We start from the raw sequence: 17,678 nt of genomic DNA, 5'->3' as shown, positions 1-17,678 counted from the left end.
AGTTAATGCCATACTATGAACATTCTAGACAAGGCAATAATGTTTCCATGGAGACAAGCAGGTGATGTACCTTTTTCCTGAACAGATCCATAATGCACAACACATTTGTTGTTGAAATAGTGAGTAGAGTTGTATAGTTAAATGTAAATGTGTGTTGCAGCGTCCTTTTGACAGCAATCTCAAGGTCGATGGAAATAGACTTGCCACGTTCCTGAACTATGTAAGTAACAGTGTGCAGCCTCTTCTCAAAGTGTCCTGTTTGTGAATCTTATCTTTGTAGAAAGATGAGCCCGATGCGTTCAAAAGGTTAGGCACTGGAAATCGTGTGGCCACAATGTTAAACTACGTAAGTACGAGTCCAGTCGCCGCCAGGAGAGTGGGAGACGCCTTAAACTTCACCTTCTGTTTACCTTCATGGGAAAATGCACAAGCTCTGTCAATCTGGGACTCGGACTGATCCACTCCACCTAAGCTGGGTTTCAAAATGGGACTAAAGTCTTTCCTAAATGGGAAATGGGCAAATTCAATCTTTAATGGTTTTCACACTATAGAAACCTTCTGCACTTCAGTAGAGCCTGTGGGGGCGTTCACATCCTAGAATCTGATGTCATCATATTAAATGAGCAGGTGCCTGTGTAACTCTGTGGGAGATTTTATGTTTTTGAAAGAAATATCTTAAATAAAACCTAATGTTTATATGGTCAGGACTGGGACCACCAACCTGCAATATTAATCTCATGTCTTAAAATATTTTCAACAGACAATCACATCTGTGGCATTAAACCCACTGAGTGTTACACTTAGCCAAAAAATAGACTAAAATTAAACAATTTTTGTTTTTTTTCCAATTTGGTTGTGTGTATTCCACTGAAAAATCTAGAAAAACTGTGTCCTTACTTGGGCTTGCACCTCCACAAACCTGACACCTCCTCCTGCTTGACGTCACGTGAACGCAGCCTATTCACACACAGTCCCAGGACGAGGCTCCAGAAGGTCCCTAGAGCGTGAAAACCACCGCTCTGTGATCAGTTCCAGTGTCATTACGGAGAGTTTTGTTTAGCCGTCTCCCATTAACACGCTGATGTAGAAGTCACTCTCTGTTTGTTTCACTCTGTCTAACAAAGTCCGATGAAATGCAAAGAATGTGTGCATGTGGTCAGTGCATCCCAGGGCCTGTTAGTTTACAACAGTGGGGCCCAGATCTGTGGCAGGACTGTAGACACAGAGATACTGCTCATGCTACTTTACAGTTCAATAATGACATGGGCATAGGATGGTTATAGCCTGATAATTGGTGTAAACTACCCCCCCCAAAAAGTGATTGTATTTTCCAGCCTATTCCATCCTATCCCCATATAACAGAAGTATGATCCAAATAAGAAAAGTTGCCCGTGTTAGCCGCAGACATGCTGTCGTCTGAAGTAACTGCAAGTGGGACTGCATGGATTGAATTTTTTATTTTTTTTTACTGTTTTAGTTCTACAAAGAGATGTTCATGTGCTTGTGAAAGAAGCATGAAAAAGCATCGTCGTGGAACCTGACAAAAACATATCTTTAGAACATGAAGGGAGTTAAATAAATGGACAGAATAGGTTTGTGAATGTCATGACTGTGCAACTCCAGTGTTTATAACTGTTTAAATCCGTTCTGTACTAATAGGGAATAGGGTGACCCAGAGTCCTGCACGGGTCCATTTTTGGAAACCCGCACCCGCTGTTAACCCGTGATTATATTAAAGTTAAACCCGCATCCCACCCGGACACGTTAACATTCCACCCTTAAAAGCATTCTAACCGTAGAGCATATATATGAGTGGACATATCTAACGCTGTAGCCGCCTCGTGCCAGATAGGAAGTTCTCCAGGAGGCTCTTCTGGCTCCTTATGACTCTGGCGCCAATTGACTTACATTAGGATCTTGTCGCCCCTCTCTCTGTAATTGCTGCTGTGAGCCTCGTCATTTTGGTCTTAAAATGTTCGTATTAACCCACGACACATGATCCTGATTTTTTTTTTTTTTTCGCTATTTTGTCCGTCAAAAAAATCCATAACAGAGCCTGGCTCCAGATTCGCTCCTGTGACCGTGAGCATCGAGAGCTTCGTTTGAGCGGCGTTGAACACTATGGGTGACTTCACTGACTTCTCCACTTTTTTTATACAGTCTATCGTTCTAACTTGAAGCCTCCATCAGAATAGGAATTACGAATTACGACTTCAAGAGGTACAGTCGTGAAATGAAATGGTTACGCTTTCTTCAATATAAATATGAATTCACAGACGTGATTCGACTGTCATCACTTCACAGGCTTTATTTACTGAGCAGAAGAAACACTGATTGAGATGCCAGACTTTTGCGCCACAGACTGAACCAGGAGACCAGGAGGACCAGGACTGAACCAGGAGGACCAGGACCGAACCAGGACCGAACCAGGACCGAACCAGGAGACCGAACCAGAGCTGAGCAGGACCAACTGTCGGGACGGGTTTGGAGGTGCACCTGCATAGACTGTTGGGTGACCGCAGGCGAAAGGACTGGCGCAGAGCTCCATGCCCCACGTCGCTCGATCGCACTTTGCGGACACCCTGCTCCGTGGGCTCGGAGCTCTCTCTTAAGTCCAACGTTAGTCCTGGTTTATTTAGTCGTGGTGTAGTCCTGGTTTAGTCCTGACCGCCCGTAAAATTCCAGAACGTTAAAACCCACCGGTTTCAGCAACTATTTGCCCGTACCGCAGCAGGACTCTGGGGTGACCACCGCAAAATGTAGAAAAAGAGACACGTTGAATGTGGTGAGACAGGAAAGGAAATTTAAAAGATGCTGGATCTGATTTTTACTGTCTTTAATTAATAAACTATTTCTGTTTTTCTCATTTTTAACCGTTTCGTAATCCCTGAACTTTCAAACTTTTAATATTTTAATATTTTTGTTTTGTCTTTGGGAAAAAATGTATGAGAAATGTACTTCTGGAACCAAGAGGTGGGCAGTCACTGTTGAGCCCCATAACACAATTTCAATTTCTATCAATCGATCTAGAGGGATTGAAATGGCAAGAAGAACCAACAAAATACAACCCCTGAAAGCCAGTACACCCTGAAAGTTTTGCATAGTCCACAAATCGGGATGTTCTCTAAATATGTGGGACAAAAAGCAAGGCCGAAATTGTGAAGCTGGATAGGTGGTCATCATATATCAACATGAATCACCAATAATTATTCAACTTACAACGTATCTATTCTTCAACAAAATATTAACTTTTGGCATCACAGGAATAAAATATGACCAAATATTTCTAACTGTGGTTATCTTTTTCCTTCTGATCTATGTATAATGTTGTTTCCTCATCACAAACATACCTGAAGTTGTGTTGTTTTGTTGCATTCACACATGTTTAATAGGGATGTAACAGTATTCAAATTTCTCGGTACGATATTTTCACGATATACATGTCATGGTACGATATTGCGATATTTTGTGGAGGCAAACAAAATGGTGAATATGCCTTGACAAGCTCTTAATCTGAATTAAGATTTTAAAGTGCTTATTAATAAGTTATTCCTTCATGTACTAGTAATCAGCACTGAAATGGAGCAAAGGATCATGGTATAAGTAGTTCTCTCTGTTTTTAGCTATATTGCTGCATTATAACTATTAATTTTAGCAGAGAGAGGTGTAATACATGCATCCTGAATTTCGGACTTCTGGTCATCCCGCAATGCATACTGGGAAGGATCCTCTGAAAAAGTGAGCATCAAACCACCATGTTTGATTTTCCAGTGGGATGCGTCTATTGATATAGCTTTTGTTTCTGATATTGTCATATTTGATTTAGTTAGATTCAGGCATCATAATTGTGTGGTTCTTGGGTGTCCTTACAGCGGAAAACGGGCTTTGGAAGTTTGTGAACTCCAGAACTGCAAAAGGGAATCAGATGTGTGTGACTGCAAACCTCTGTTCAAACTGTTTCCCTTCCCAACGGAAATGAAAAATAGTGAAAGGCGAAGGCGATGGGCAGGATGGATCCACAGGAAGGACGAAAAAGGAAACTTTTCACTGCCGAAGAAATCATCTCAAGTTTGCAGCGAACATTTTACAGAAGACACACAGGCCGAGCTTGCGCTTTCTTGTTCTTGTGGCATCACGTCTGGGTCGCTTTGCAGTGGAAGGTGTTTTTCGGTGAACAGCTGGTGCCTTTCGCTTTGGCGTTGACTTTTTTAAATCGTAACCAAGGTGAAGCGAGGGATCGGGATTTTGCTTTGTTGGTGCTGCACATACAAAATGTTCGCTGCAAACTCGGGATGATTCAGGCAGCCATCGCTTTCACCTTTCGCTGTTTTTCAATTCCGTTGGGAAGGGAAACAGTTTGAACGGAGGTTTGCAGTCACACACATCTGATTCACTTTTGCAGTTAAGGAGTTCGCAAACTTCCGAAGCCCATTTCTCGAGCCGTTTTCTGCTGTTAGGACATCCAACAACCACACAATTACGATGTCAGAATCCCATAACCAAAATATGACAATATCAGAGGCAAGGCAAGTTTATTTGTATAGCACAATTCGTACACAAAGTAATTCAAAGTGCTTTACAGAATAAGAAATGCATTAAAATCATAATAAAAACAAATAAAAACAAATAAAAACATAAATAATCATGAAGATTAAAATAAAAAAAAGAGAGACATACATTGGAGAGAAGAGTGCGGAATGAAAACCTTTCAGTTATTTGCACAGTTAAACAGAAATGTTTTGAGTCTGGATTTAAACAGCGTCACAGAAGAGTCTGTCTCACATGTTCAGACTGTTCCAGGTTTTAGCTGCATGAACCTGAAACTCTGACTCCCCTTGTTTAGTCGTGACTCTGGGCAGCAGCAGGAGGCTGGTCCCTGAGCTCCTCAGAGTGTGAGATGTTCATATGACACTAACATGTCACAGATGGACTTTGGTGCTCGGCCATGGAGACACTTGTACAAACAGAGCTGCTTTAAAGTCTCTGAGCCACAGGAGCCAGAGCAGAGACCTGAGCACAGGACTTATGTGCTCGTACTTCCTAGTTCGAGTCAGGACCCGAGCTGCAGCGTTCTGGATGTTCTGGATGTTCTGGATGTTCTGCAGCGTCTCACAGCTCGTTTGGAGAGACCAGTGAGCAGAACATTACAGTATCTAACCTACTGGAGACAAACGCATGGATAAGTTTCTCCAAGTCTGCTTTAGACAATAAACCTTTGATTTTTGCTATGTTTTTTTAGATGGTAAAAGGCTGCAGATGTTATTGATTTGATGTGACTGTTAAAGTTCAAGTCTGAGTCCATTATTACCCCGAGATTTCTTGCCTGATTTGAAGGTTTTAGAGAGAGAGACTGGAGGTGAGGGCTATAAACAAAAGTGATATGGTTCAAAGGAGTAGAAAAGATCGGCTTTGACAATCCACGCATCCCACAACAAAAGCGTGGAGGTTTGATGCTCACTTTTTCGGAGGACCCTTCCCAGTATGTATTGTGCGATGACCGGAAGTCTGAAATTCGGTATGCATGTATTGGACCTATTGTGATGGTCCACGATATTATTGTGAGACTTTTGACAATACAATATCATGATATTCAGTTATTGTAACATCCCTAATGCTTAACCCACAAACCTGCAAATTTAGAAATCTCGTAAACCGAAAACACTTCCACCTTGTGATGTCATGTCTGAGGAGAGAAGCAACACAGCACAGGAAACGCCTCACTGTGTTTTTAAACTCCATACGCTTTCACTGGAATCATTTCTATAATTTCTGCCTTGGAATTGTCAATCTCTGCTGAACTAAATGTAAAAGGTTGATGTTAATTTGAAAACTACCACTACATGACATCACAAGGTGGAAAAGAGCATTTTGAGCTTTGGAGAATGTAGACAGACTAATAAGAAAGCTTTTCCCAAACGTGTGAATGTAACTAAACTTTGGGTATGTTTTCGAGGATGTAACAACATTATAACATGGATAAAACTTCACAAGAGTCAATTTTGTGTAATATAGGACCATTTAAAGTAAAAAATGTAGTTAACGCCATGGGACAAATTTCTCTTTTTCTTGCAACATGGAGTTCAGTGTTGATTCAGGAAACTACCTTTCGAAGAACACAAGGCTGAACGTTTGTAAAAGAAACTTATAAATCAATTTTAGGGCGTGCCAAAACACATTATTTTCAATCAGAGCTCTCATTGTCAGTGCAGTTCTGTTTTGTCCCGTGTTTTTCTTCACTTTCCGTTGAGTGTGTTTTGACTGTCCAGCTCCAACACTGTGTGAAATGCATAACTGAATCATGTTTATTGAGCCATACAGAGTTCGTGTCCTTACAGTTCATACATCATACTACGTGGGTCTGTTGCTGTAACTCTGAGCCAAAAGGAATTCTGAAAAGCCTGTAGAAGAACGTGACTGTGTTTATCATTATTTGTTCTTTATCCAGATGAGTGACGTTGTGGCTGGAGGTGCAACAGTCTTCCCAGACTTTGGAGCAGCCATCAGTCCACGGAAGGTGAGACACGAGCACAAGCTGTAAATGGACATGGCTAACCCGGTAGCCGCTATAATTCTTAATAGGAAGTGAGCATGGGCGCGCTTCCAGCTCCATCAACACTGGTTCCTGTTCAGATTGTATTGAAAAACTGTTGCCCCTCTCTTTGCTGTGCCTCATTTTGTCCTTAAAATGTTCATATTAACTCACTCTACATGATCCTTGTGTTTTTATTTTTGCTATTTGGTCCATAAATCAAAGATATGAACATGAATAACAGACAAATCACACACTTTCTTTCCCCGTGGTCAGGTTTGATTGACAGTTGCTAAGAACCTGCTCCCTGTTAGCAGGGATTGGCTGTTCGGGGTCTATGTCTACGTTCAGACTGCAGGGCTTAATGCTCAATTCCGATTTTTTTTGTGAAATCCGATGTTTTTGCGAGGTCGTTCACATTTCCAATTAAATGCGACTTGTCTGTGACTCCAGTGTGAACGGTAAACGGCCCGAAAGTGTCCTGCATGTGCACTGGAGACACGACGACGTCAACCCCATGCGTCAACCGCAGCGAGCGTCTCTGTGTTTACGGAAGTTGTCCAAACATGGACGCGAGCATTGAGCACCTGGCGATTTTACAGTTCCGGTTTCCGCCTGCTTCAGCGCAGAATAGTGACGTTTGTCGGTTGTTGATGACGTGTAGGTCGGATGAATGCGCTTTGGCCGTTCACACTGAAGTCACATGTCAAAAGATCAGATATGTATCGGTTTCAGGAGCACATATCCAAGTGGCCTGGGTCACATTTGAAAAAATCGGATCTGTGCCGTTCAGACTGTCATTAAAAGATCAGATACACGTCACATAAAAGCCAAAAAATCGGATTTGGGTCACTTCAGGCTGCAGTCTGAACGCAGCCTTAGATACTCATGGTGAGAATTCCAAATATGGAACTTGGCTCCAAATTTGCTCCTATAATTGCCTGCCCTTAGGAGCTTCATTTGACTGAAGCCGAATGTTACTGGTTACGACATACTCACATAGTTCACTGCTCTACAGTCTATGGACATGAGGTGTTCAGCGTTTACGTAGTATTATTCATTTGTCCTATAAGTACACAGCTTTACATGACACAGAATCTGTCGCATTCTTGTAGCTTCAATTCTCTTTCAAACATGCTTTTTTTAAACGACGTGACGGCAACAGTTTCATTGGTTTTAAAATTGCATAGGAGAAGTCCAGGGTTTTATCAGTGATGCAACTAAACTGGAAAAATGCAATCAGAGTATTTTTGAGTGCCCAGAAAAGATGACTCCAGACCTTCCGGCAGAAAGGTATTTACTAAAAATGTCTGAAACTTAAAGTGCCCATATTACTGTCTTCTGATCTGTCATCGTATAATGGTTCTTTATCAAAAACACACCTAGAATTTTGTTTCATTTCATTCACAAATGTTTTACACACAGCCTGCGTATTTAGAGTTCTTCTTTCAAACAGAAAACACTCTGCTCCACTTGTGATGTCATGTGCTAATGCAGGAAGTGAACCTCTGTGTTTTTAAACTCCACACACCTTCATAATCATCATTTTGGATAATTTCAGCTCTGGAATTTCCATTCTCTACAGAACAAAAGATAAAAGGTAGTTGTTAAATTTAAAACTACCATTTTCAGCCATCACAAGTTGGAACAGAGCTTTCTGAGCTTTGGAGATGTAGACAGATTAATAAATAAATTACTTAAACATGTGTGAATGAAACAAAACAACTAGATAACACAGGGGTGTCAAACTCATTTTGGTCCGGGGGCCGTATCCAACCAACTTTGATCCCAAAAGGGCCGGATCAGAAAACTCATGTCATATAAACCCCAAAAATAACAAGAAGTTCAAATATTAATATTTTATAATATTAAATAAATGCAAATCTATTACAGAAATCTATTACAAAACTCTTTCTTTTACAAAATATTATAATATTATGAACAACCTGAAACTTTAAGAAAAATATAATTTCAACACAATGTTTTAACATGAACTTGTATGTAAACAGGAATAAGTACATTTTTCTTGTAAAATTCTGCACTCGGCTCCACTTTTCTCATTTTTGACATTTTTCTGATGAGGGTGTCACGGTCAACAGTCAAAACGATCGTCCTTTAAGAGCGTTTGGAAAGAGACAAGTCTTCATTTGTGCTGCTCTGGTGGGAGGGGCCACGTACAGAGACGCTGCTGTAATAAACACCGCAGAAAATTACCAATATTTTAATAGAAAATATAATTAAAATATTTTAGTAGAAAATCAGCCTAGGGCCAGATTAAAGGTCTGTATTTTTGCAATATATTCAGTAATTTATTTGTAATATACATATACAAATATGGACATTAAACGTGCTTCACACTTTCACATAATTGTCAAAGCACCAGTACGGCCCATGTGATTTGTGCGATGGAGTAATCAGCCTCTGTCAGCAGGAGTCCAGGGCAGCGCCGGAGCTGTCAAACCCTCCTCACCGCTTGTTTTCCTGAAGAGAGTTAGTGAAGTCCTCCAGTTCACCTTTGCCCTCGTGTCTCCACAGGGAACCTCAGTGTTTTGGTATAACCTGTTCAAGAGCGGAGAGGGCGACTACAGGACCAGACACGCAGCATGTCCCGTTTTAGTGGGGAGTAAATGGGGTGAGTGTTGTGTTACGGCTGTTGTGCTACTTTTATTTATAATGTGTACGTACATAGTTAAAGTGCCCATATTACTCTATTTCTGAACTTGTTATAATGTCATCACAAACATGCCCGGAGTTGTGTTTTTTGTTTCATTTACACATGTTTAATACACAAAACCTGCATATTTAGACTTGAGTTCTTCTCTCAAACGGAAAACACTCTGTTCCACCTTGTGATGTCATGTGGTAATACAGGAAGTGCTCCACTTTTTAAACTCCATACACCTTTACTAGAATCATTTCGATGATATCAGCTCTGGAATTGCCGATCTCTACTGAACTAAAGGTAAAATGGAGCTCTTAATTTGAAAACTACCTCTTCATGACATCACCAGTTGGAACAGAGCATTTTGAACTTTGGAGATGTAGACAGACTAATAATAAAGTGTTACTCAAACATGTGTGAATGAAACAAAACACAAGTCCAGGTCTGTTTTTGAGAAGGTAACAGCATTAAAACATGACTAAAAGCTTACAAGAGTCTATTTTGCATAATATACAGTAGGACCTTTTTAATTTGTTAATTTGTTTTTCAAAATAAAACCAAAAATAAGAAAATGAAAAAAGAACTATTTTCTTCATTATTTGTCTCCAAAACCAAAATGAAAAACAGAAAACGGTTTGTGTTTTCAGTTTTCAATTGTGTTTAAATGAATAATGGAAAAAACTGATAACTTGTCTGTGACTTATACTGCGATGCCGGACTTTTGCACTGCATACGGACTGAACCAGGTCTAACAGGTGGAATCTGGGACTAATCTGGGACTTGAGAGCAAGAGAGAAAACCACAAGCCCGTGGAGCAGGGTGTCCGCAAAGCGTGATCAGACGACTGCTGTTTGAGCTCCGAGCCGAGTCCGAGTCGTTTCACCCGCGGTTTAGAACTAGTTCAGGCCCCGGTTCAATCCTGCTTTAGTCCTGGTTTAGTCCTGGTTTAGTCCTGCTTTAGTCCTGGTTTAGACCTGGTTTAGTCCTGGTTTATACCTGGTTTAGACCTGGTTTAGACCTGGTTTAGTCCTGGTTTAGTCCTGGTTTAGACCTGGTTTAGACTTGGTTTAGACCTGGTTTAGTCCTGGTTTAGTCCTGGTTTAGAAATGGTTTAGTCCTGGTTTAGACCTGGTTTAGACTTGGTTTAGACTTGGTTTAGTCCTGGTTTAGTCCTGGTTTAGTCCTGGTTTAGAACTGGTTTAGACTTGGTTTAGTCCTGGTTTAGTCCTGGTTTAGACCGGGTTTAGTCCTGGTTTAGTCCTGGTTTAGTCCTGGTTTAGACCTGGTTTAGACTTGGTTTAGACCTGGTTTAAACTTGGTTTAGTCCTGGTTTAGACCTGGTTTAGTCCTGGTTTAGACCTGGTTTAGACTTGGTTTAGACTTGGTTTAGACCTGGTTTAGTCCTGGTTTAGACCTGGTTTAGACTTGGTTTAGACTTGGTTTAGTCCTGGTTTAGACCTGGTTTAGTCCTGGTTTAGTCCTGGTTTAGTCCTGGTTTAGAACAGGTTTAGACTTGGTTTAGTCCTGGTTTAGTCCTGGTTTAGACCTGGTTTAGAACTGGTTTAGAACTGGTTTAGTCCTGGTTTAGTCCTGGTTTAGACTTGGTTTAGTCCTGGTTTAGACTTGGTTTAGTCCTGGTTTAGTCCTGGTTTAGTCCTGGTTCAGTCCTGGTTTAGTCCGGGTTTAGACCTGGTTTAGTCCTGGTTTAGTCCTGGTTTAATCCTGGTTTAGTCCTGGTTCAGTCCTGGTTTAGTCCGGGTTTAGACCTGGTTTAGACCTGGTTTAGTCCTGGTTTAGTCCTGGTTCAGTCCTGGTTCAGTCCTGGTTCAGTCCGGGTTTAGTCCGGGTTTAGACCTGGTTTAGACCTGGTTTAGACCTGGTTTAGTCCTGGTTTAGCCTGGTTCAGTCCGCAAAAGTCCGGCATCGCAGTTTAAGTCACATAAACGGGAAACGGCCGTTATCCGTTTCTTCCATTATTCATTTAAACACAAAATCGGAGAAAAAAACTTATCGTTCTCAGTTTTTTCATTTTGGTTTTAGAGATAAATAATGAAGAAATTTTTTTATTTTTTTTTTCATTTTCTTATTTTGGGTTTTATTTTGAAAAATGAATGAACTAATGATACACCGATTCCTTTTAAACTCCTTACGAGAGCAGTACTGACACTTTGTTTTGTCCATTTCTAGTTTCAAATAAATGGATTCACGAGAGAGGTCAGGAGTTCAGGAGACCCTGCGGCCTCACAGAAGTCGACTGATGACAACAGAAATCCGTCTAGACATTTTTTTACCAACAAAACTAATTTTCTGATTCTTTATTTTTTACAAACATCTTTGACTTAATGTTGCTAAATGTTTTCTGATTCTTCTACAGGATAATCTCATTTTATGAAACTTAAAGAGGGGGTATTATGCAAAAACAACAACACGACAATTCTCCGTAAATCTACAAAAACATGGTACAAAACTGTGCACAACAACTTGACAAACCTGATGTAATGTGCAGTAGTTTCATTAACCAGATATACGCTGATTGTGTTGTGATGGCGCTCTGAAGGGGGAGGGACTCAGCCTGTGAAGAGCTAAAGTGCAAACATGTTAAAGGTTGTATGGAGGATTTTTTTTTTTTTTGTTTCAAATTGTCAATGATAGATTATAGAGATGCAGTAGCCTTGTAATTATGATGACCAAAAAAAAGAGAATAAAAATTCATCAACTCTGGACGTGGTGGGGCTAAACATTTGCCAATAGATAACGACACTGCCTCGTTATCTGTGAGCTGACAGGCTGTCAATCAAACTCCCTACGTTTCTAGTGTAACTGACTTGCCTGCGCGCCGCCGGTACGTGGTTTACGTACGACTGTCACGCAGTCCACAGACGCAAGCCGCACAGACGCTGTTTACTCCACCAACGCAACAGTTCTTAGCGGCTTTTTTTGACCTATATCTTCCTCGCAGTTCGCACAAAGTTTGTTGCAATGGCGACAAGAATCCAGGAGCAGTTCGCCGCAAAAGAAAGTCCGTTTTTGAGGTCGCTGAAAGAAGAAGACAAGGGGAAAAGCAGCGAAGCCAAACTAAGGTGATTCTTGAAGATTCATTCCAGCGATGGCGCGACTGAAGCAGACGCTCTAAAGACTGACACTGGTCAAAATTACTCCTGGACAGGAAACTTCTGCTTATTATGAAAACGTACTTTATTTCCAAGAGCTAGTCAAACGTTTTTCAGGACACGAAAGCGATATCCTATGTCTGAAAACGTAATTTTCAAGGCAAAGAAAGAGTCCGCTTGCTGCTGCGTGTTGTAGCTAGTTCATTCGCACTGAATCTCCGCGCACTCTTCTCTGCACCCCTTTCCTGCTCCTGTCCCCGCCCCGCTGCCCGATCCGCTCTTCCCCCTGCTCCTCACTTCTCCGGGCACGGAATCTCCGCGCACCGCTCCCCTCTCCTCTCTCTCCTCTCCCTGCTCCCTGCTCCGCTCTTCTCCCTGCTCCTCACTTCTCGTCCGCGAACGAAATGTCCGCGCACCCGCTCCCCCCGCTCCTCACTTCTCCGTCTTGCCTAACCAACACTGTAGTTAGTTGTTTACAAGTCATGTGCAGCGCACCGGCTGTAAACAAACCTGTTTCTGGCGTAAGGAGGAGGAGGGAGGAGGCGTTTCTACGTAGGAGCTGTAGGGGAGGGGGGGTGGTTTCACGCATGCGCAACATTTGAAAAAGGACAAACAGTCGCTGGATTTCTCGTTCCTTGGAAAATCCTCTATACAACCTTTAATACATTGTTTCCATGGGAAACAGCAATTTCTAAACAATAAAAAGTAACATGATGATCTCAGTATGTTATGTTTAGCTGTTAATTCCCCAAAGATGTCAAATACCCCGTCTTTAAGAAGTTGATTTTCTTTTGTGAGTAGGAAATCTTTTTCAGTAACTCCTCATGTAAAACAACTTTGGGATAAAATTCACTGAAAACAAACGTGTTTCACTGTGATGCCACTTGTCCATGTGATGTTTTATTTATAAAGTGTTATAAATTATTATGCCAATCACAGTTTGTGGTCTTCATCCAAAGCGGTGGAACCAAAATAAATGTGTCTTTTGATAAAATTGTCTCTTTTTTTATTTGATCACGTTGTAAAAGTTAGTGTTGGGGAGTAACAGATTACATGTACCAGAGTTACGTAATCAGAGTACGAATTATGAGTAACTGTATTCAGTTACAGTTACTGTTTCAGTGAGCGGTAATTGGATTACAGTTACTTTGTTGAAATAAATGGATTACACAATGGTATTTTCCTGTTTTCACATTTTGGGCTATATCCCTTTTTCTTTTTTTTTTCCTCAGTAATTCCACTCATTGTCGGACACTAAATCACACTAAATCCTAAACCAGGACTAAAACCAGTTCTAAACTAGATCTAAACCAGGACTAAACCAGGACTGAAACAGGACTGAAACCAGGTCTAAACCAGGACTGAACCAGGACTGAAACCATGTCTAAACTAGATCTAAACCAGGACTAAAACCAGGTCTAAACCAGGACTAAACCAAGGACTAAAACCAGGTCTAAACCAGGATCTAAACCAGGACTAAAACCATGTCTAAACTAGATCTAAACCAGGTCTAAACCAGGACTAAACAGGACTAAAACAGGTCTAAACCAGATCTAAACCAGGACTAAAACCAGTCTAAACTAGATCTAAACCAGGACTAAAACCAGGTCTAAACCAGGACTAAACAAGGACTAAAACCAGGTCTAAACTAGATCTAAACCAGGACTAAACCAGGTCTAAAACAGGATTTAACAGGACTAAACCATGTCTTCATGTCGTCTTCTATCAATAATATTTTTAATACGGTTCAGTAAAGTCTGGGCTTTTTATTTTCTTTTATCAGACAAAACATCTTATATTATGATTTCCTAGTCTTTGCTTCTGTACAGCAAATCAAGTAATCCAAAGTATTCAGATTACGTTACTCACCAGAAGTAATTTAATGGATTATGTTACAAACTACATTTTGGGGTATGTAATCTGTAATCTGTAGGGGATTACATTTTAAAAGTAACCCTCCCAACACTGGTAAAAACACACAATTATGACAAATATTTAAAGATATATGACCTTATTTTCTGATCTATGTTATACACTGTTAGACTTATCAAACTTTACTGAGTCATGAGTTAAATGATTTGGACACAGTAACTCACACATCACAAGATAATAAAAAAATAAAGAGTAAAAACTATACATGTGATAATACATTTAAAATAAGTAGCAAAAATAGCAAGAGACAGATAAATGTTTTATCCTCGTTAGAAACAGGACCTGGACATGTGTTAACGTTTAACATGTTTAACACACAAACCCTGCATATTTACACCGACGTCTCTTAAACAGAAAACGCTCTGTTCCTGTATTACCACATGACATCACAAGGTGGCATGCCCCACTGTGTTTTTAAACTCAATCCACGTTCACCTTCTTACGAAAGAGATCAGAGAATATGGAGCATCATAACTATTTGAATTTGACTGGTTGAAGCGCCACAACAGCAGGACAAGCCAAAAGATCAAACTTTTGTTACACTGAGTTGAGAGAAAAGCACAGATATTCTCTCTCTGTCCACAAATGCAGGAAGCTTTTGGATGTTTCACTTTTGGCTTCTGCACAAACCTCAATACTGCTCTGTGATTGTTCGCCCACACAACAGGCGCACTCCAAAATGGATTTTCATGAGCCTGTGAACTCACAAATATCACGAGAATGCATCTGACTGTGCAGTAACTAGAACGATACTTTCACCCGTGGAATTGCCCATCTACTGAACACACTACTGCTTCATGACATCAGAGGTGGAACTGAGCATTTTGACCTTTGGAGATGTAGACTCCAGATATGTTTTCGATCAGGTAACATGGCTTATTTTATGCAATATAGTTAAAACATAACGAGTATCGAACAGGACAAATGTTATCTTCCCTAAAAGGTCTTGGTCTTCATCAGAATGACAACAACACACGGTAACGTTAATGAAAATATTATTACTTTCTATTCAAAAAGAAACATTTTTATTATCAGTGTGGTATGGAAACTGGTAGTGGTGGAGTTAGAAAGTTAGGGGCTCTAGGTGAGTTTAGGGCCTTCACTATAATGTACCCTTTTTTTGTTTAGTTTTTTTGTATCTGGGCCCGGTCAAGCAGAAGTAAACAGCAAGGCCAAAAATTCACATTAATGCATCTGATATAAAAATGTATTCAACAGATACATATGTACTCTAGTTTATCAAACTGTTGACCTTTTTTCTGTACCATTTTTTGTTCTAAAGTTACATACGTTTTAAACAGACCATGTATGAAACATGGAACAAAAATTATTTCCCAAATTTCAAAGACCTGCAAATCATGTAAATAAATGGATGTATTTCATCATATCTTGTGTTATTCCATCTTTGAACTGTTGATGAAGGTACATGATTTTTCAAAAAAACAGTATTTAAAATGATAAAAATTTGCTTGGAAGGACTGACATATTTTATAGAAATAGTTTCCTTTCATTTTGAAGTAATATTAAAGTATTCGGAAGAAAAAAGTGACAAATTATGTAAAATCATGCACCTTCTACTTGTTTGCACAATTTTCCCTCCGTTACTTTTCCCTCCGTTACCATGAACTTTCTTAATAAAAAATCTCATGACTCAAAAAGTAAGAGGTTTTTCAACCTAATCTTGTACCATATGGTAGAAAACTATATGAAGCAAATATTCAAACCAGTTTGTTAAGGATATGTAAGTGAGAACCAAGAGTTATCACTGTTTGGATTTATTGCCCAAAAAGTGCTGCATATTTCATTCCCTCCGTTACCGACATGAGTTTTTAAATTTTTTGTCAACAACTTGAAAGAATATCACAGGTTTAACTTGACCCTGTTGGAGTGTAACTCTTTCCTACATTCTGATACTTTACTTATTTCAATAGTCCCTCTAGTTTCTGAATAAGAGACATTTGAATGTAAAAAATCTGCCCTGTTTCCCTCCGTTACCACTTGACTGGACCCATATGTATTTATTGTCTGTTTTTCCCCATTGTTCTCAGGTTTGGGGGCCCTAAGCAGCCGCCTACTTTTGTCTAATGGTAGCGTCGCCTTTGGAAACTGGTACAGAGTAAAGAGTCTATTTGTTAGTATTGTACTGAGTTAGACATTTCTGTAATTTTAGTCTGTCTAATAAGCAAAATATTAGAGTTAAGGTCTGTGCTCTTGACTGACTGGAGATGGCCCCTCTGAGTGACACTGCTCTGACAGTTGTCCCAGTGGTATTGTATTGGAAAATGGTTCAAATGCAAATGGTTTAAATGTCTGCTGATGCTAAATATAAATATTAACCGATATCAGTGCAGAGATCACGTTTATCTCCTTTAAACAAAACTAAAATAAGACAAAACTGATCAAAATGTAACTGTCATTTATCTCTCAAGTAAATACAGAACAAATTGGTACAATAAAACTTTAAAAAATGATAAGATTTTTAGGGCCGAATACGACCAGTAAATAGTCTTATAACATCAATTTACAGATCCAAACAGGAGATTGACTGAATCGATATTAGGAGCCCGATACACAATCCGCAAATTTCTCAGTAAAAGCTCGAAATGCATCTATAAACAACACTTCTTGGAATCAGCGTAGCCGAAATTTGCCCCAGACGTGACACCTGTAATATACGGAGGCGAACGGCGTGTTGTGTTGGCGTTACTATGGCGCCGTGAGCTTCAGGGTTCTTCCCACGGGAGAAGATAGAGACACCGGAGATAATTTACAGCGGAGTAAATTGGGTTTAAAGTGTGCTGACATGAACAGTGAGACTCCTGACACGTCGCTGGGGTCAGGTGAGGGCTCTGTATGAACTTCACATGAGGAAACATCTACACTAAAGACCGACTCGTGATGATGGAGAATTGTTTTGCTAGAGAAGAATAAAACAGAAGATACACAAATACTGTTAGTGTGAAGTGATCCTCAGACTAACACACGTCTTTAATTCATAAAACATATTATTCTTGTGCCTGCTACAGTATATACGTCTAATCTGTGACACGTGTGGATCAGTGTGTTATAATTTGGACATTTTAAATTGTAATATTCATCTAAAATTATTTAATAAAACAAGACCACCAGTGTTGGGGAGTAACAGATTACATGTACCGGAGTTATGTAATCAGAGTATAAATTATGAGTGACTGTATTCGGTTACAGTTACTGTTTCAGTGAGTGGTAATTGGATTACAGTTACTTTGTTGAAATAAATGGATTACACGGTGGTATTTTCCTGTTTTCACATTTTGGGCTATACCCCCCCTCTTTTTTTTTTTTTTTTTTCTGTAATTCCACTCATTGCCGGAAACTAAACCAGATCTAAACCAGGTCTAAAACCAAGTCTAAACCAGGACTAAAACAGGAGGGTCCGGTCAAGTGGTAACGGAGGGAAACATAT

The 17,678-nt window shown here is 40.0% G+C and overlaps 1 protein-coding gene across 2 annotated transcripts in view; it reads left to right on the top strand.

Moving 5' to 3' along the window:
- Positions 1–12,086, top strand: part of p4ha2 (procollagen-proline, 2-oxoglutarate 4-dioxygenase (proline 4-hydroxylase), alpha polypeptide 2) — a 62,801-nt gene extending 50,715 nt beyond the window's left edge. Inside the window, exons 12-15 of one of the 2 annotated variants that reach the window (XM_055148338.1) lie at positions 161–220; positions 6,446–6,514; positions 9,065–9,161; positions 11,379–12,086. In XM_055148338.1, the coding sequence (XP_055004313.1) occupies positions 161–220; positions 6,446–6,514; positions 9,065–9,161; positions 11,379–11,449 (297 nt within the window). In that variant the 3' untranslated portion in view covers positions 11,450–12,086. Of the gene's footprint in view, positions 1–160; positions 221–280; positions 347–6,445; positions 6,515–9,064; positions 9,162–11,378 lie in introns of both variants that reach the window. The other variant, XM_055148337.1, reaches the window with a different exon arrangement.
- The last annotated feature ends 5,592 nt before the right edge of the window (positions 12,087–17,678 follow it).

Source organism: Boleophthalmus pectinirostris, unplaced genomic scaffold (assembly GCF_026225935.1).
Source record: "Boleophthalmus pectinirostris isolate CB_2022bp ecotype Guang Dong unplaced genomic scaffold, ASM2622593v1 HiC_scaffold_12, whole genome shotgun sequence".
Lineage (NCBI taxonomy): Eukaryota > Metazoa > Chordata > Actinopteri > Gobiiformes > Gobiidae > Boleophthalmus > Boleophthalmus pectinirostris.
Note: the sequence above shows the minus strand (reverse complement) of the source record. Positions and strands in the feature narration are given on the sequence as shown.